Raw genomic sequence first — 17418 nt, forward strand, 5'->3', positions numbered from 1 at the left:
CGATAACATTTGATGAATGAATAGTAAGCATGCATGTTTAATTAAATAACAGCCCCCTTCCCGCATTTCACTGATGAGGAGCTAAGGCACAGATAGCTTAAGTTTCTTGCCCCAGGGAGCAAAACCTTCAGGTGGCAGAGCTGGGATTCTGAAGCGAACTGTTTGAGGACCCAGGGATGGTCTTTCTGGGGCACTATCCACTTACACATCTGCACACGCACTCAGTGGTAGAAGCTGCTCCCTATCTACATACCTCCACACATTCTGCAGACTATGGGGACTCAACCAAGCCTACGTCTCCATCCAAATGCTTAGCCTCACTCTTCGTGTGCTCCCCAGGAGTGTGGGCAACAACTTCATCTAACATCTCCTTCCTTCCTAGTTTATATGTAGATTATTTATTTAACCAGTCCAGGGGGTTGCTATAAAGTCAGTTTATATAAGCAGATGAAGAAGTTTTCCAGGTTTCAAAGCCCAAGGGATTAGGGTCAAGACGGAAGACTATGGAACCGAGTGGAGCTCCTCTTCCCTGTAAGCCCATCCCAATGAACTGTGGGAGCACCCATTCTTTCTCAATGGTCATTTCTGAACATTGTGCTTTGACTAGATTGAATTAAAAGCAAAACTGAAGACGCTATAAAAGCCTTAATAAATGGTGCAGGGCCCTTCTCTTCATGTCCCTTGAACAGAAGAGAAATGTGACAGGGCCAAGGGAACCAGCACCTTCCTCACGAGCTATTCCTCAGATAGAATGGGAGAGCTGAAGTGTCCCTGAGTTAGGAAACAAACTCTATTGGTCATCTCACAAGCAGTTAAAATAAAAAAAAAGGACTGGACCATTTCAGAGAAGGATTAAATGAAGAAAATTTCTGCTTGTCTGTCTGTTGATGGCTTGTTTTTAATTAAGTGGACAATTTAGCCCAAGAATTCATTAGTTCTCAGTTGTTGCAGTCTCTTACAGAGAGAGACTCAGAACACGAATTTGTGGCTGGTGTCTTTGCCATTCAAACCACCCCACAGACTTCTTTGCATTATTCCTCTAGCTTCCCCCAGGGTGGGGGCTGGACTTCATGCTTCTGTCTTTTTCTGGGAACCTAAATGTCATTAGAGTGAGCCTCCTCCAATCCCAGCACGTTCAACCCCCTCTGCCTTTAATCTATGAACAGAAATAAAGGCTGTGACTCAGAAACTCCTAAGGACCCTCCTCCCCTCCAGTGAATTCATAGAATTTAATGAACAATCTGGACCAATCCAACTCACAGGGAGCAGCCCAAAGCATCTCCCACGTGCAGAAGTCAAGGCCAAAGGATAGCTAAAGTGGGCCAGAGGCCCAGGAGCCAGTTCAGCTAATGAGGACTTGGGCTCTAGTGTTTGTTTCTTCAAGAGTAACCTAAACATACAATATTTATCATTCTTTCTGGTTGAGTCAGGGAAGAAGCTGAGCTGGCCACTTCAGATAGGCCATCAGCTACGGGTTTCGAAAAGGCGAAATCCCCACCGTTGCGTATTTTTTGGTCATGTTTCAGAAGCAGCAAACAGCTGCTGCTCTTGCTAACTCAGCACGTGACGGCCTCCTGCAGGCGCTGGAGCTGGCATCGAGCTGAAGTTATTCTTCTCTAAGGCTACAGGGAGGGCTCCAAGTTCCCAAGCACCGGTGAGAGACAAACACCCAGAAGAGTGGCAGGACCAGGGGATCTGTCTGTGACACACAAAACATGGCAACAATATCTAGATGTCAGACCAGCCTGCTGCATCACAAAGGATCTGCTAGCCAACGTCTCCCTTGCTGCTTTGATGACATTATCAGCCATGTTGGAGAGCCTAGTGGGCAGGGATTGAGAGCCACCTCCGGTCAAGTCAGAAAAGAACAGGGGTCTATGATCCAGCAGCCCTGCAGAAACCCAGCTCGGCCACAACCACATGAGTGTGAGAGCGACTCAGTCTCCCTCCCAAGCCATCGGGTGGGACCCCAACACTAACAGACACCTTAACCCTGAAGCAGAAAACCCAGTGACAAGGCATTGAGGCCCCTGATCCCCAGTAACTCTGAAATAGTAAGTGGGCAGAAGCTATGACATTTTGAAGCAGTTTGTCACACTGCTAGCTACCTAATGCTGCAGGCCGCCTACCTAACACATGCCACTGCTAGGCACCCCTTCCCCGATCCCAGTACTATCACATTGGTTACAACACGGTCGATACCTGCAGCCCTGGACCACTACCACAGCTTGCCATTCAACAACTAGGCACCGAGTACAGCACTTAGCGTGCAGTAAGGGGTGCTTCCCTTGATGGAATATTTGTGTTAAGCTGAGGGTGAGGGAGGCTGAAAGCTTTTGCCTTTGGTTTCTGGCAGAGGTTATGTGTACCTTAAAAACAAGCAAGAAGAAAACACAGTGGGCCAGTTGAACCTCCTGCAAAGTGGTGGCACACGGCCGGGTCAAGAAGGCAGATAGAGCAGATTCTACTTCTGGCCATGAATCTGAGCTTGGGCTCAGTTTCCAAGTGCTCCTGTCCTCAGAAGTGGATGCACAATTCTAGGAAAGGACACTCTGGGGGAAGATGCTTCCACTCTCCATCAAGAAGACATGTTGTAGCAGCATTTCAATTGTATTTTAATAAATAAAGACCGCCTGAAGATCTGAGAGTTACACAGTTCCACTGGTCAGCCTTAGAGTCCAGGTTATGGTAACACACACCTTTAATCCCAGTAGCTACACTATTTGCCATAGAAATAGGGCGGTTCATGCCTTTAATCACGGTGGTGCACACCTTTAATCCTAGTCCTAGGGAGGATTATTAAAATAGAAGGAAACAGCTCTCAACACACAGTCTCATTCTGAGATTCTGGGAGGCAGGATCACCATTTCACACTGAGGTTGAGGTAAAAGCCAGGGGCTGGCTGTTTTGTTTTCTGTATCTTCAGATTGAACCCCAATTTCTGACCCTGAGTTTTTATTAATGGTGCTTCATTTGGTGCCCAACTTTTTGTGGCAAAGGTTACAAAAAAGCAATTTGCCTGAGGCTTTTTAGGTACCAGCCCAGGCCAGGGCTGGTACTGGAATTCCAGCTCCAGGAATCGGAACCCAAACCTAGCTACCTGGGTTTGGGAGAAAAACTAATGCTCCCAGCTCCCATCTGCCCCAGCTTAGCTTCCATGTAAAGATGGAAAACACACAGAGCATCTGGATACTGTATTATTAGTATGTTATCTTTGAATAGTTTGACTCCTGTGGAAGGAACAACAGCTGCTCAAGGACATTTGATTATTAATGTTGCTGGATTAATGCAACCCGTATATTTTGAAAATGCCTTGATTTCAAATTTTAAGTCAAAAGATATGTTACTTTGGAGAAGAGGATTTGCTTTTATTTACACAGGAAATGAGAGGCTGTGGATTCATTCTGGGTTAAGAAAAATAAGGTTTGATAGAGGAAGACCCCTGAAAAATCTGTAGTGGGAACAGATGACCCAGATGATCTAACGTGTCAGAACAACATTTGTTACAGTTCTGAGTTCTAAGTTCAACATCCAGAACAGCTTCAAGACTGCTAGCTGAGATGATCCAGCCGCACAGAGTACTCCAGTAAGTCGACTGAGACACTGGCACTGGGTGATATTCCAAGCATAGGAAACCTCAAAGCCCGCCCCCACAGTGACACACTTCCTCCAATAAGACCATGAGAGGTTTAAATATAATTTGCCCACATAATCTCATAGGGAGTGGCACTATTAGAAGCTGTGACTTTGTTGGAGTGGCTGCCTTGGGAACCACATGAAATGACTACCCCATATTGTGGACCTAGAAAACTACTGTGTCCCAGGCTGCTCCAGAGAGATTGTCCTCTGTCCAATAATCTAAAGAAAGAACTGGGAACCTTCTAGAGCCTTGTGAGGTTTTGAAAACCCAGCTCACCAGTGGGAGGGGCAAGCATGTGCTCTCAGGCAGTCATGATAGAGGCTAGACAGCATACTGCACACACAGATGCATGCACATGGCACACGTGCATGACAGAAGCTTCAAAGAATACACAGGAAAACCTAACAGCTATCTACATGGGAGATCATACATGGCCTGTTTCCTTTATAGTTTCCGATGCATTCCCTTAACGCGTTTACAATAAACAGTTATTGTTCTAGCGGGACGAGAAAGCCGTAGCATCTGAGGAAGAAATCAGATAGGCATTTCCTAGGACTGCAGTCACAAAGCGCCACCCAGGACAGGAACTTCTTCATCTGTCATTCAGGAAGCTAGATTTGTGAAATGTAGGTGTTAACATGGCTAGCTTCTTCTGAGGTCCCATGCCTCTCCCCCAGCTTTTAGGAAGTACAGCAATCCTTGGTATCCCTTGGCTTGTAGCCACATCCTTCAATCTCTTCACAAAGTAAATTCCCTCATCCATCTGCAAAGGCCCAATTTCCAGATAAAGCTACAGGATTTAGGATTTCAGCAGATCTTATTTGGGGGCAGGGATCATAATTCAACCCATAGGAAAACACAGAAACTAAGAAACAAAGGGCTGCAGGCCTTGTCTTTAAATACCAGGTAGCTATCATAGTTTGACACGGTTAGATTGGATTGTGTGGCTTCCAGGAGAGTAAATGAGAACAAGATGTGGATAAAAGACAGCTGATCTCCAGGCAGGAAGCTGAGCTGTTCCTAGACTTGAGTGGCAACCCCTTGTTCCTGAAAAGATGGCATTTGGATGGCACAGCAAACTAAGTGATGTAAAAGGGTCCTGACGCTCTACAGCATATACAGCATTGCCACCCGGGGACTGTCTGATCAGGTGCACCAGCTCTGCTCCATCCAGACCTGGGCAAGTCCTGACCTTATCAGAGGCAGAGCAACCTGTCAGTCATTTCCCCCTTCTTCTGTTTCCAGAGAAACTGGAGGAGAGGGTACATGTTCAGAGCTGCACGGGGAAAGGACCCAACAACCAAAGCCATTAGGATTCTGGGAGTCAGAGCACAGAGAACCCCAACACACCCATACCTGACACCAAGGGTATCCCCAGCCCTAACAGCACCTGTATCCTCTGTCCCTCGGTCAGACCCATCAGAGGCTAGCACCCACAGACCGCAGTCAAAACTGCTGAGAAAAGAGGCCACGATTTGTTTAAATACAGAGAGGATTGCCCTAAGAATAACATTTATGTAAGAAACAGCAGTAATGTAGCAAGTTAAGCTTGTTTATTATTTTTCTTAAACAGGCAAATCTTCTTTGTGATGGGATGGAAACACTGCTCCAAAAAGCCCTTTCTTTTCACCCAAAATGCAAAACGTGGCACCCCCACCACCACCACTCACCTCTCCACAGGGTCCCTGAGCATAACAATGAGCTTGGCTTCAGGCTGAAAGGCGTGAATGAAGTCTTGGGTCAGGAATGGTGGCTCACCGTCTGTGCTGTTGTCATAGAAGAAGGTCCAGGCATTGTTATCCCACATCGTAGAGGCGCTGGCCTCTCCTGCAAACAGACAGGGAGCAGATGCTGGGCCAGAGAGTATGGACTCCCACTGTGAGCCAGAAGCCAAGCCTGGCTTCTGTGCCTTCCTCTTGAATAGCCATGACCAGCAAGCTTATAGGTCATTGTTAGCAGATGGGGACTCATCCAGGGATCTGATGAGAAGACAAAGGGCACCTACCTACCTCTGCTGTGCGGCCAACACCTCCACCCCCACCCCCAGCTTCTTCCTTCCGGAAGAGCAGAAATACAACCTTTACTAACACTTAGGACCTCAATTTCACAATATTTGGCTTTGCTGGCAGCTCATAGCTCTGTGGCATTTTTAAGGGCCCACTGAGAATCTATTAGACGGTTTCCTTCAGAATGTGTCAGAAAAAGAGGCATCTGCCGAAGCTGACCCTCAGTGGGAAGTCGGACGCGGTTCACATCTATCTTTTCTTGGATCCATAACAGCTAGTCACAGGGCACAATCTGGGCCCAAATGGGAGGAAGGCTTAGCCAGAAGCCCAGGGGGTCTCAGCCTCAGTCCCCCCACTTGCCTGCCTGGCCAGCTGTCTACTGCCCACACCTCAGCCCCTGCTCTTTATCCAGTCAATACTCTGTAGGACAGTTCAACACTGTTTAATCAGGGTCCTGACAGGAGGATGGAAACAGTCAACACAGCTTTGGGGAGAGAGGTGAGGCCAAGACACAGGCACTTAAACAACAGAGACTCTTGGATAATTGAATTAATTATTGTTGTTGTTATTACTGTGTATGAGTGTGTGAATGTATGTGTGTGTGTGTGTGTGTGTGTGTGTGTGTGTGTGTGTGTGGTCTGACACCTGTACTCTTAAGTGAATATGTATGTGTACCTGCTTGTGAAGACCAGAAGTCAACACGGAATGCCTCCCTCTATTTCTCTATCTTTTTGAATCTGGGTCTGTCACTGAACCCTGAGCTTGCCAATTGCCTAGACAGATTCTCTATCTTTTTGAATCTGGGTCTGTCACTGAACCCTGAGCTTGCCAGTTGCCTAGACAGACTGGCCAGTAAGCCCTAGGGGTGCTCCTGCCTCCACCTCCCCAGCATTGAGATTACAGGAACACACAGGGATGCTGGAAATCCAGGTCCTCATGCTTCTGCAACAGGTGCCTTGCAGAAAAGCCATGTTCCCAGTCACATTTATCTTGTCATGTTTTGTGACTGTCTGTAGAGATGTAGAAGGGCAGGGACTCCAGGGACCTAGTGAGAGGACATCGGGCACCCACCCTTCCATAGCCACCACTACCCCCAGTCTATTTCTTCAGGATGAACAAGCCAGTCAGCTACGCACTTGATTCCTGGACATGGACCATGAACATCTCAGTGTTACTCATTTAGGGACAGTCAGAGTTAAGGGGTCTTCCTGGTAGTGATAAGCACATTATTATAGGATAGCAGGCCCTGTGGGCACACTGTGGACATGTGTGCAGACAATAGTGAGCACACTGTGGACATGTGTGCAGACAGTAGTGAGCACACTGTGGACATGTGTGCAGACAGTAGTGAGCACACTGTGGACATGTGTGCAGACAGCAGTGAGCACACTGTGGACATGTGTGCAGACAGTAGTGAGCACACTGTGGACATGTGTGCAGACAGTAGTGAGCACACTGTGGACATGTGTGCAGACAATAGTGAGCACACTGTGGACATGTGTGCAGACAGTAGTGAGCACACTGTGGACATGTGTGCAGACAGTAGTGAGCACACTGTGGACATGTGTGCAGACAGCAGTGAGCACACTGTGGACATGTGTGCAGACAGTAGTGAGCACACTGTGGACATGTGTGCAGACAGTAGTGAGCACACTGTGGACATGTGTGCAGACAGCAGTGAGCACACTGTGGACATGTGTGCAGACAGTAGTGAGCACACTGTGGACATGTGTGCAGACAGTAGTGAGCACACTGTGGACATGTGTGCAGACAGTAGTGAGCACACTGTGGACATGTGTGCAGACAGTAGTGAGCACACTGTGGACATGTGTGCAGACAATAGTGAGCACACTGTGGACATGTGTGCAGACAGTAGTGAGCACACTGTGGACATGTGTGCAGACAGTAGTGAGCACACTGTGGACATGTGTGCAGACAGCAGTGAGCACACTGTGGACATGTGTGCAGACAGTAGTGAGCACACTGTGGACATGTGTGCAGACAGTAGTGAGCACACTGTGGACATGTGTGCAGACAGCAGTGAGCACACTGTGGACATGTGTGCAGACAGTAGTGAGCACACTGTGGACATGTGTGCAGACAGTAGTGAGCACACTGTGGACATGTGTGCAGACAGTAGTGAGCACACTGTGGACATGTGTGCAGACAGTAGTGAGCACACTGTGGACATGTGTGCAGACAATAGTGAGCACACTGTGGACATGTGTGCAGACAGTAGTGAGCACACTGTGGACATGTGTGCAGACAGTAGTGAGCACACTGTGGACATGTGTGCAGACAGTAGTGAGCACACTGTGAACACACTGTGGACATGTGTGCAGACAGCAGTGAGCACACTGTGAACACACTGTGGACATGTGTGCAGACAGTAGTGAGCACACTGTGGACATGTGTGCAGACAGCAGTGAGCACACTGTGGACATGTGTGCAGACAGTAGTGAGCACACTGTGGAATGTGTGCAGACAGCAGGCCCTATTCCGCTGCTTGGTCTGTGATCGCGTCAGGAGAACACTTCTATCCCAGCCTTCTTTCCTTTCTTAGTTCATTTTTTAACAACATAACGAAGAGAGAAAAGACAAGTCAAGCCTTTGGCAAGTCTACTCACCATAAAGAAGAGAGGTGGAGACTGTAACCTGAACCTGGCACTAATTCTGCCAGATCTCAAAAGGGAGCTGGTTCTAAAACCATGCATCTTCCCACCTGTCTGTCCACCCCGCCTTCATCCACCCAGAAAGCACCCGTTTGACATCAGATGCATGCCCCGCCTTGTCTTGGCACAGGAGACTGATGAGGCTAACGAGAGAAACAAGACTGGCATAGACGGTCTCCTCTGAGAGGTCACCTAAAGGTCAAGAAGCCATCAGTCGCTAAGGGAGTGGACAGGGACAAGTCACCCAGGACCTTTCAGCATCCCCAGCCCCACCGAACCTGACTGCTTTAGTCCTGAGTCCCTGAGTGTCTCTTCTTCCAGAGGCTGATAAGAAGGGCCTCCTCTGACTCAAGGCCCCTCTCCCAAGCTGAGGTGACCCTTTGACCTCTGCCAAGGCCTCCATTGGGGGGAGGAGGAGTTGAAAAGGGCTGAGTCACATTCCAGGGCTGGGGGAAGCAGGATCCTAAACTGGTTTGGCAACCCCATCTTACAGACCTGTAGGCTGGGATGAAAACAAAGCCCCAAAGTGGCATGGAGCTGGCTGATGACAGGGAGAGCCAGATGCCAGCTCGTCATCTGCTTCTCCACACTGCCTGTCACACCAAGAGGCTATCCTCAGACATAGCACCAAACCTGGCTTGGAGTAGGTATCCATGTAGTATTTTTATTTCTTGTTCTTTTTGAAATAGAGCAGTGACTATAAATAGGAACCCAAACGAAGGCTCTCCTTTCTCATTCATTTTCTAAGTCTGTTTCTTGGCTTTGGTAGGAATATTTTTAGCTCTTTCACAGAACCTGAGATTTCCCCAGAGGCATATGGTATGGGAGTCTCAGAAAAATATTAATTAGACTTATTAAATAGGGTGTTTGCACCCGAGTTGGAAATTAAAAAAAAATAACTAACAGCCAATTCATATTGTAGGTATGAGTGTAAAGTACATTCCCAATGGATCCAGAGATTTTACTTATGAATTTGAAAAAAAAATCGATCCATGCATCAGCCCAGGCTTTGGCAGATGCCAGAATCTCCTCACAGAGGCAGGAACAGGGTCCTCACGCAAGCAGCTGGTCACAATCCATCCATCCTGCTCATCCAGAGATTCATTTGGTTTAAAGAATCAAAATGTAATGGATCCAGGAACACAAAATAGATCATTGCCTCGGGGAACCAATTTAAGTGAAATGTATGATTCAATTTCTCCGTTTCAGAAGGCGTCCCAAGCTAAATCTGATGAAAAGAGCTCCGTCCGGATGAAAGGAGTCTAGCATCTAAAGCACAGAGTTGGGGCTGGAGGTGGCGATGCCCTGCTGTGTGCCGTCATTTGGGCTTCAGGTACTCTCACCATTTGAAAAACCGCAAAGGCTAAAGGGAGGAAGCTGTGAGGAGACAACTACGCTCATTTGATTAGCTGTAATAATCATCTCATTAAGTGTACGTACCGAAATGTACATCTACATAGAAACAATTTTTTTTTATTTCAACAAAACATTCTTGCAAATTTTTACATCAAGCAATCTCAGTTTGTTTCGTCTTCCATCGCTTTATTTTTTTGGCTTTGCTTGGTTTTGCTTTGTTGAGACAAGCTCTTGCGAAAGAGCCAAGGCAAGTCTCAAACTCAAGATTCTCCTGCCTCCACGTCCTGAGCACGTGCCATTCCGACAGCTTCATTGTGAGTGCTCAGAGGCTCTTGGGTTGCACAGTAACTCATCCCTGGGGATTGCAGAGCTCTGCTAAGACCAAGAGGAGATGCTGTGTCCTTCCCACAGTCCTTGCGTTCAGCCAAGACTAACCCTGACCAGGGCATTGTGGGAAGAAGTAAAGCACTCCTGCTTAGTTTAAGGAACAACAAAAATGACAACTTCCTTAAAAAGTCGTTTCAGCCATCCATGAGTCTGCACAGAATAAGCAAGCTGATTGAATGCTTCTGCTCTATAGTAGTGATCCAGGTGGTGTGACTGTTTTACCTGGGGTAAGAGTGACAGCCATATGGGGAAGGGATTCACCTGAAAACGCTCTGCAGGTGAGTCAGAGCTGGGCCCAGAACATGGACCAGGACCCCAAGGAGGCTGCTTCTGCCAGCTCCCCTGAAGCTGCACAGAAGCTATACCTACCAATGATGATTTTGTTCATCTTGCTCTGGTCCTCTGCAGAGGCAGCCTGCAGCCCTTGATGGATCTGGTGTGCAGCCAAGTCAAAGAGGTCCAGGTAATCTTCCACAGGGTAGCGGTCTCGTAGTCCGTCCCTCAGGCGGACAATTCCTACAGGAACCGAGACGTGAGTTACTGGCCGGGTGGTGGTGGCTCACGCCTTTAATCTCAGGACTAGGGAGGGGAAGGCAGGCGGATCTCCATGACTTTGAAGCCAGCCTGGTCTACAAAGAGTGTTCTAAGATAGCTAGGGCTACACAGAGAAACCCTGTCTCAAAAAGGCAAAACAAAACAACAATTAAAAAAAAATCTGAGTTACCGAAGATAACATTATCACTGATAGGGTGGTGGCCTCCTGGAGCATGACCAGAGAGGGAGGAAAAGGCCAAGGGTACCTAACCTTAGCAGCAAAAGGCTTGATGCAGATTAAGTTTTGGGAGGAGGTACAGGGAGTGGGATGAAGAGCTCTGTCAACTGCCTGCCTGCTTCAGTATACGCATGCCTCACAAGGTAAAAGGTACCACCACTGCTGGGCAGTGGCCACTTAAAAGAGGCCACGCCTACTCAAGAGGTAGAAAAGGGGACATGTGGAGGGCTAGAGTTGAGAACTGAGTCATATTTTTATCAAAAGAGACTAAAGCAGCCATGCAACAGTGGTGCCTAGGATTTGAATGGCATGCCAAACATGAAGAAGGACAAAAGAAAGGTAGCAAGAAAGCAGCCTCCTGTTGCCTGCATAGTGCCTCTTTCTTCAGTGCCCCATGGTATCAGATGCTCTAATACAGACGCATTCCATCGAGCGCCCTGCTACTTGCCCAAACAGTAGGGTGAACTGATAGTGCCCCGGATGGACACGGATTATGGCATCAGCTACACATATCTGAAACTTGTTCCCTGCCTTTAACCAGCCTGTAAACATTTAAAAACATGCACTGGCCAGCACCACAGCTACCAAAGTTACTGGAAAGTAGGAAGAAAACAGTTCTGGCCAAAATAGCAAAAGATTTCAAGGTGATACTGAATATCAGAAGTTGAGGCACGCTCTGTCCTTCCCTCCTTCCTGCCGGGGGAGGGGGGAGCTGGTTCTCTTTAGGGGGAACATGGGCTGTGGTGGGAGAGTATGTGTTCATACACAAATCCATCAAATGCCTTAGGAAGAGGGACCTTGGCTACTCAGCAGCTACTGCTAAACCACTCCTGAAGGAATAACAAAAGGAGAAAGTCAAACATTTGTCAGGAAAAGTTAGTCTAAGGAAAACATCTAAGATTCTCTTCTAGTGACCTGGGTCCTTTATATGGAAACTACCCTCGTGGCTCGCCCAGACTTTGGCAGACAACAGGCCATGTATCACCCATTAGCTTGAGTGACCAAATGTCTCCTGGCAGAAGGAAAAGGTTATGGACAGGAAACAGTGACCAAGGGCCACAGGGTGCCTGGGGCTGGGTGGAGCAGAAACCAGCCTACAAGGAGGGGCAGAGCAGGCGGGGTCCACCGTCAACCTTGGTGACCAGGGGGAATATGTGTTCTCATTGCATTTCAAACACATGAGGTAGACAGGGCACGTCCCTCAGTTGAGACCAGAAGCTGTGTCTCCTCCAGGTGTGTTGGCTTCAGTAAAGCAGCCCAGAGCTGGGTGCCAGACACCCAGCTAGTTCCTGGCATGCATTGATCCCTGCTAAGTTTGTATGTTAAAGTTCTCTGAGACAACTAAAACCCTCAGAAACACACACACATATACACACTCACCACCACCACCATCACCAACCCACCAATAGCAACAAATTCCCATTCTGCACCAGCCCCTTGCCCTGCACACCTAGCACTCAGCCAGCGATCACTGGGTGTGCCTTTGCCTGTGAAATGCTGCTACGGTTTGAGTGTATCCCCCCAGAGGTTCATGTGCTGGAAGCTTGGTAAGGCTGGCACCCAGGGTGGGATGCTGAGGGTCATGGAACCCTTTATAAAGCAGAGCACGGTAGAAGGTGATTTGCTTCCGGGAGCTCTGCCTGGAAAGTTTAATGCTGCTCTCTGGGAGTGACTTTGTTCCTGAGAGAGGTTTACTATAAAGCCAAGCCCCACCATGAACTTGGCCTCTGTCACATACGGCTAGTCACATTTTCCTTTCTCCGCCATCTTGTAATGCAGCCTGCGGCCTCTCAACAGGACAGCAACAACGTGCTTTTGGGAACCCCTAGAACCATGAACCAAATACATTTCTTGCCTTCTAAGTTACCCACACGCTGGTGTTTTGTGGTTACGCCACAAAACAGATTAACGCGACTGCCTACCGACAAGGACCCACGTCTCTGAATCTCGGTACATCTTCTCTTCAGAACCTCATGCCCATCCCTCACCCGTCATGACATGCATCCATGGAATGACCAAGAGAAAGTGAGATCCGCCACTCACCAAAGCGCTTCCGGGTCCACCAGTGGGGCTCCTTGATGGCTGAGAATTTCACTTCTGGATGCAGCCGGAGGCGATCGTAAAGGTCAGTGGTGCCACACTTGGGTTGTCCGATGATATAGAAGTGGGGCAGGCAGCGCAGGCGGAAGTGCTTGCCGTGCACATGCGACAAGTGGCCCCAGAAGCCTTTCCGGAGGGCGTCGAAGGTGGAGCGAAAGCGCTTGGAATAGAGCACGTAGGAGTTGGTCAGGTAGGGGTCAGTGGTGTTCCTCCCAGAGAATTCCTCGTACCAACACGGACTCTTGCTGTTCGGAAGGAATTTATTGGGGATTACAGAGAACATCTGCAATCAAAGAAAGAAGGAGACAGACACAATGAATGGCAGCAATCAGCAAGAACATGTTCTAAACGCGGAGACATAGAGACACACACCTGTAAGGCCAGCAGTTGGGAGACAGAGGCAGGTGGGTCTTTGTGAGTTCAAGGCCAACCTGGTCTACAGAGTGAGTTCCGGGATAGCCAAGCCACATAGAGAGACCCTGTCTGGAAAACAAATCTAAAGGATGGGGCCGGGGAAGTGGCTCAGCAGTTAGTGTATACTGCTGTCAGATCAGAGTTTAGTTCCCAGCTCCCCCGCCCCCACCATCGGGCAGCTCACGACCGCCTGTAACTCCAGCTCCAGGGCATCTGACTTCCACTCTGGCTTCCAGGGCGCCTGCCCTCACATGCCCATACACCTACACAGGCACACACAGGCACGTGACAAAAAAAATTTAATAATCATTTTTTAAAAATACTAAATGCTGCTTAAAGTGACTTTAACCACCATGACCCCATTCCAGGCAAGAAGTACCCAAATGCAATGATGAAAAGAGACGGCCTTAAATATCTCTGGTACGGCCATTCGAGACAGCAAATTCCCTCCTTGGCATGCCATAGCATAATCACAGAACGCTATCTAATCCCAGAGGCTGTCAGATTAATTATCTTTGCTGTAGACACCTAGGAAATGTCTCTCCTATTCCACGTGTGCCCCCTAAGATGGTGGTAGAGAAGGAAGAAGCAACCATTCTTCAAAAGCCGATCATCAATAACGACACAAGGCTACTCACATGCAATTCCTGCCTCTTGAGATCTTGTAAGTCTGGGAGCTGCCTGGTGGTGAACTCAATCCTGGCAGCGATGCTGTCAATAATGAGCTTAACGCTTGGGTAGTCCTTCACATAGGAGATGTTGTTTATAGAAGGTTGGTAGTGATGCTCTTTCATGTCACTGGGGTTCTCACTGTCCATCAAGCTGGGGTTGCTAGGGAAACTCCCGTAATGGAAAGGAGATGAAATCAGAAGCTCCTGGTGAGCCCCGGAAAGGAGATAAGAAGCCATCACCAAGGTCATGATTATCAATCCAAAGACCAAGCTACATCGCTTCCCCTTCCTGAAGCGCAAAAACCCACCCCAGTTCTCATTGCCCTCAGTCCTCACTTCAAGAACGGCAAGCAAGTTCATCTGCCTACTGTCCACGCGAAACAGAATTTTGTTTTCCCCTTTGCAAGCGGGGCACACTTGATGGCCGTGATGGGGGCCTCCTTGGCAGGCGGCTTGCTGCTTGTGTGTGTCCTCAGGAAACAACTGTATGCAGCAATTGATGCAGTGCCTCATGGTAGAGCCCTTGGACAGCCTGCTTAGAGAGCCATGGACCAGCCCTCAAGGAGTTTGCTGGGAAAATGTAAGGATATCCTGTGATGACCAAAGATGGTAAAAGGCACGAGCAACAGAAACAAATGCAAAAGAGAGCAGACACCAACACACTAGAGAACGAGGCACATTCTTTGGTTCAAATACGGAGGTCGATACAAAAAAAAAAAAAAAGCAAATCCCAGTCGTCTGTTCTGCACCAGCTACGCAACACTGAAGCAGCCACAGGTTTGGAAGCAGTTCTGCTTGTGTTTCAGGTTTTTCCCAGGGCACCAAAGAAAGTTGGAGTGGCATCCGTGGAGAGCATGGAGCCACACTGGAGATTAGAAGTCATCATGGGATCCTCATTGATGGGTAGACTGGCATGCCTCCGGAATGTTTGCTCGTCATGGGGAGCAGACTCTTATGAATGGCAGGTGACCTAAACATAAAAAAAAACCTAAGTTGTGTTGCACTGTGTGGTAACTATGACAGTACAGGAGTTGCTTCCCAGAGAAGGGCAGATGTTTAGCTGCCTCTTCCACCTGTCCATTTTAACCATACTTACTTGCTCGTAAGCAAGTCACACATCATACAAGGTAAATAGAGATGTTTAGGATATTTGTGTTTGGATTTAGGGTTCATTCTCTGTCACCAAATGTGACCCCAAACACCACACTTAGCATGGCTGATACACCCTTCAGGACCTCTGCCTTCACACATCCGAGCTATGACATCCCAGTATCTCAAGCTTGTGTAACTACAGTCGGTTCATGCACAGTATTAGTTAGGCTTCTGCTGCTATAATGAAACACCAAGACCAAAACAACTTGGGGTAGAGAAGATTATTTCATCTTATACTTCTCCATCACAGTCCATCACTGAAAGAAGTCCAGGCAGGAACTCAAGGCAGGAACCTGGGGGGCAAGAACTGAAGCAGAGGCCGTGGATAAACACTGCTTCCTGGCTTGCTCCTTGTGGTTTTCTCGGCCTGCTTTCTTACACAACCCAGGACTGGCAGACCAAGGGTGGCACCACCCACAGTGAGCTGGCCCACACAGGTCATTCTTCAAGCAAGAAACTGCCCTAAAAACATGCCCACAGGCCAATCTGATGAAGGAGTTTTCTCAATTGAGGTTTCTCCTCCCACTTAACTGTAGCTTTTGACAAGTTGAGAGAGAGAGAGAGAGAGAGAGAGAGAGAGAGAGAGAGAGAGAGAGAGAGAGATCCAAGACCATCAGTGATTTCCAATTTGAGGCATGAATCAAAACACCATTTTTACCTCAATGATACATGTGAGGCGTGTAAGGAGGGGGATGGGAACGGTGAGGGAAAGAGGAGGGAGGCAGCCTGTCTCCTCACAGCTTCTCCGTCTCTCCGCCACAGCTTAAGAAGCAAAAGTTAATGAAAATTCAGCAACAATGAAATGATCGTCTTCTTCAGTCAAGTGTATCACATTTTAAAAAAAGAAAGAAAACCATCTGACTTCAAGTTATTAAGCAATTAAATGTACAGGATTCCCCCGAGCCACGTAACACTTCGGACCCTGAAGGCATTTTTTCATTTTCATCATCGGGGGAAGATGCGATTCTTAAAAATCCATTAACGTAATGCCATGGCAGTAAAGCGTATTTTTTTTCCCCAAATGACACTTCTTTGGAGATGTCATTACAGGGGCAACAGATGAACTAATGAAAGAGCCTTTCTTGATTTCTAGCCGCCATAAACACCACCACCCCCAAAACTGGCTGTGAGACAACCTCTCTGAGTTCTCATGTCTTCAGCAGTAAAATGAGAATAATAACAGTGTTTCCTTGTATCATTTTTATTTATTTATTTTGGTTTCTCGAGACAGGGTTTCTCTGTACCTTTGGAGCCTGTCCTGCAGCTAGCTTTTATAAAACAGGTTGGTCTCAACCTCGCAGAGATCCATCTGCCTCTGCCTCCTGAGCGCTGTTATTAAAGGTGTGCACCACCAACACCCGGCCTTTGTAACTTTTTAAAGATGTGACATTAATTAATGTGTGTCAAGCATTTGTATAGGCCTGACATGTGCTCAGGGACCCAGGAAATTCACAACGTGATAACAGCGTCATCATTGGCCACACTGCCATCTTTAATTGTCAGTGAGTTCTAAAAGCAAGTGATATGCAGTCCCAGATGGGAGACCTGAGCCACATACTTTCTCCTTAATTACCCAAGGGTGGTGAGCTCGCATCCCATTGTACTTGTATACACCCCAAGCAATCCTCTATCCTCAGAGAAGCGGCATTAACCAAGCCGTCATTACAGACTCTACACATTGGCTAGAGATCTAAACAGCCACCACCCTACAGTAGAAACTTTCATGTCACTTGGATCCAAAGCCCATGTTTTCTTGAAATATCTTGGCATCAAGTGTTGTTTCTTCCACCCACAGAGTGCCCTGCATGCTGCCAGCATTGGTACGTAAGTATTTAGAGGAGCAGAGAGCTGGACAGATTCTATACAACTCACCACAGCAGCACTCTGTGAACCTTAATATGAAAATGAGCCTTTGTGAGTCCACAGCCAGAAATATAATAAACAAAAGTTGCATTGTGTGGGCCTGGGGGATGCCTCCAAGGAGAACTCATTTGCTATGGGAGCATGACAACCTGAGTTCAGATCCCCAGGGTCCACATCAAAGCCAGACACCTCAACCTGCACTCTGTTTCGTGGAAGATGGGAGACAGAGGCAAGAGAATTGCCAGAAGTTAGGAGGCCAACTAGCCTGGTATATGTGTCCGTGAACAAGAAAGACTGCCTCGAACAATGTGGGAGACAAAGAATGACTTTTGAGGTCATCTGACCACATACATATCATGTCATGTGCCCCAAATTCACACACACA

General features: G+C 47.8%; 1 protein-coding gene across 3 annotated transcripts in view; it reads right to left on the bottom strand.

The window, feature by feature from the left end:
- Chst15 (carbohydrate sulfotransferase 15) overlaps positions 1 to 17418 on the bottom strand; it is an 83100-nt gene that overhangs the window by 22815 nt on the left and 42867 nt on the right. For all 3 annotated transcript variants that reach the window (XM_075972540.1, XM_075972541.1, XM_075972542.1), the window contains exons 2-5: positions 13986 to 14988; positions 12877 to 13216; positions 10431 to 10577; positions 5311 to 5467 (exon numbers count right to left, since the gene is read on the bottom strand). In XM_075972540.1, coding sequence (XP_075828655.1) covers positions 5311 to 5467; positions 10431 to 10577; positions 12877 to 13216; positions 13986 to 14531 — 1190 coding nt within the window. In that variant the 5' untranslated portion in view covers positions 14532 to 14988. The remainder of the gene's footprint in view (positions 1 to 5310; positions 5468 to 10430; positions 10578 to 12876; positions 13217 to 13985; positions 14989 to 17418) is intronic.

This window comes from Microtus pennsylvanicus, chromosome 5, assembly GCF_037038515.1.
Source record: "Microtus pennsylvanicus isolate mMicPen1 chromosome 5, mMicPen1.hap1, whole genome shotgun sequence".
Lineage (NCBI taxonomy): Eukaryota > Metazoa > Chordata > Mammalia > Rodentia > Cricetidae > Microtus > Microtus pennsylvanicus.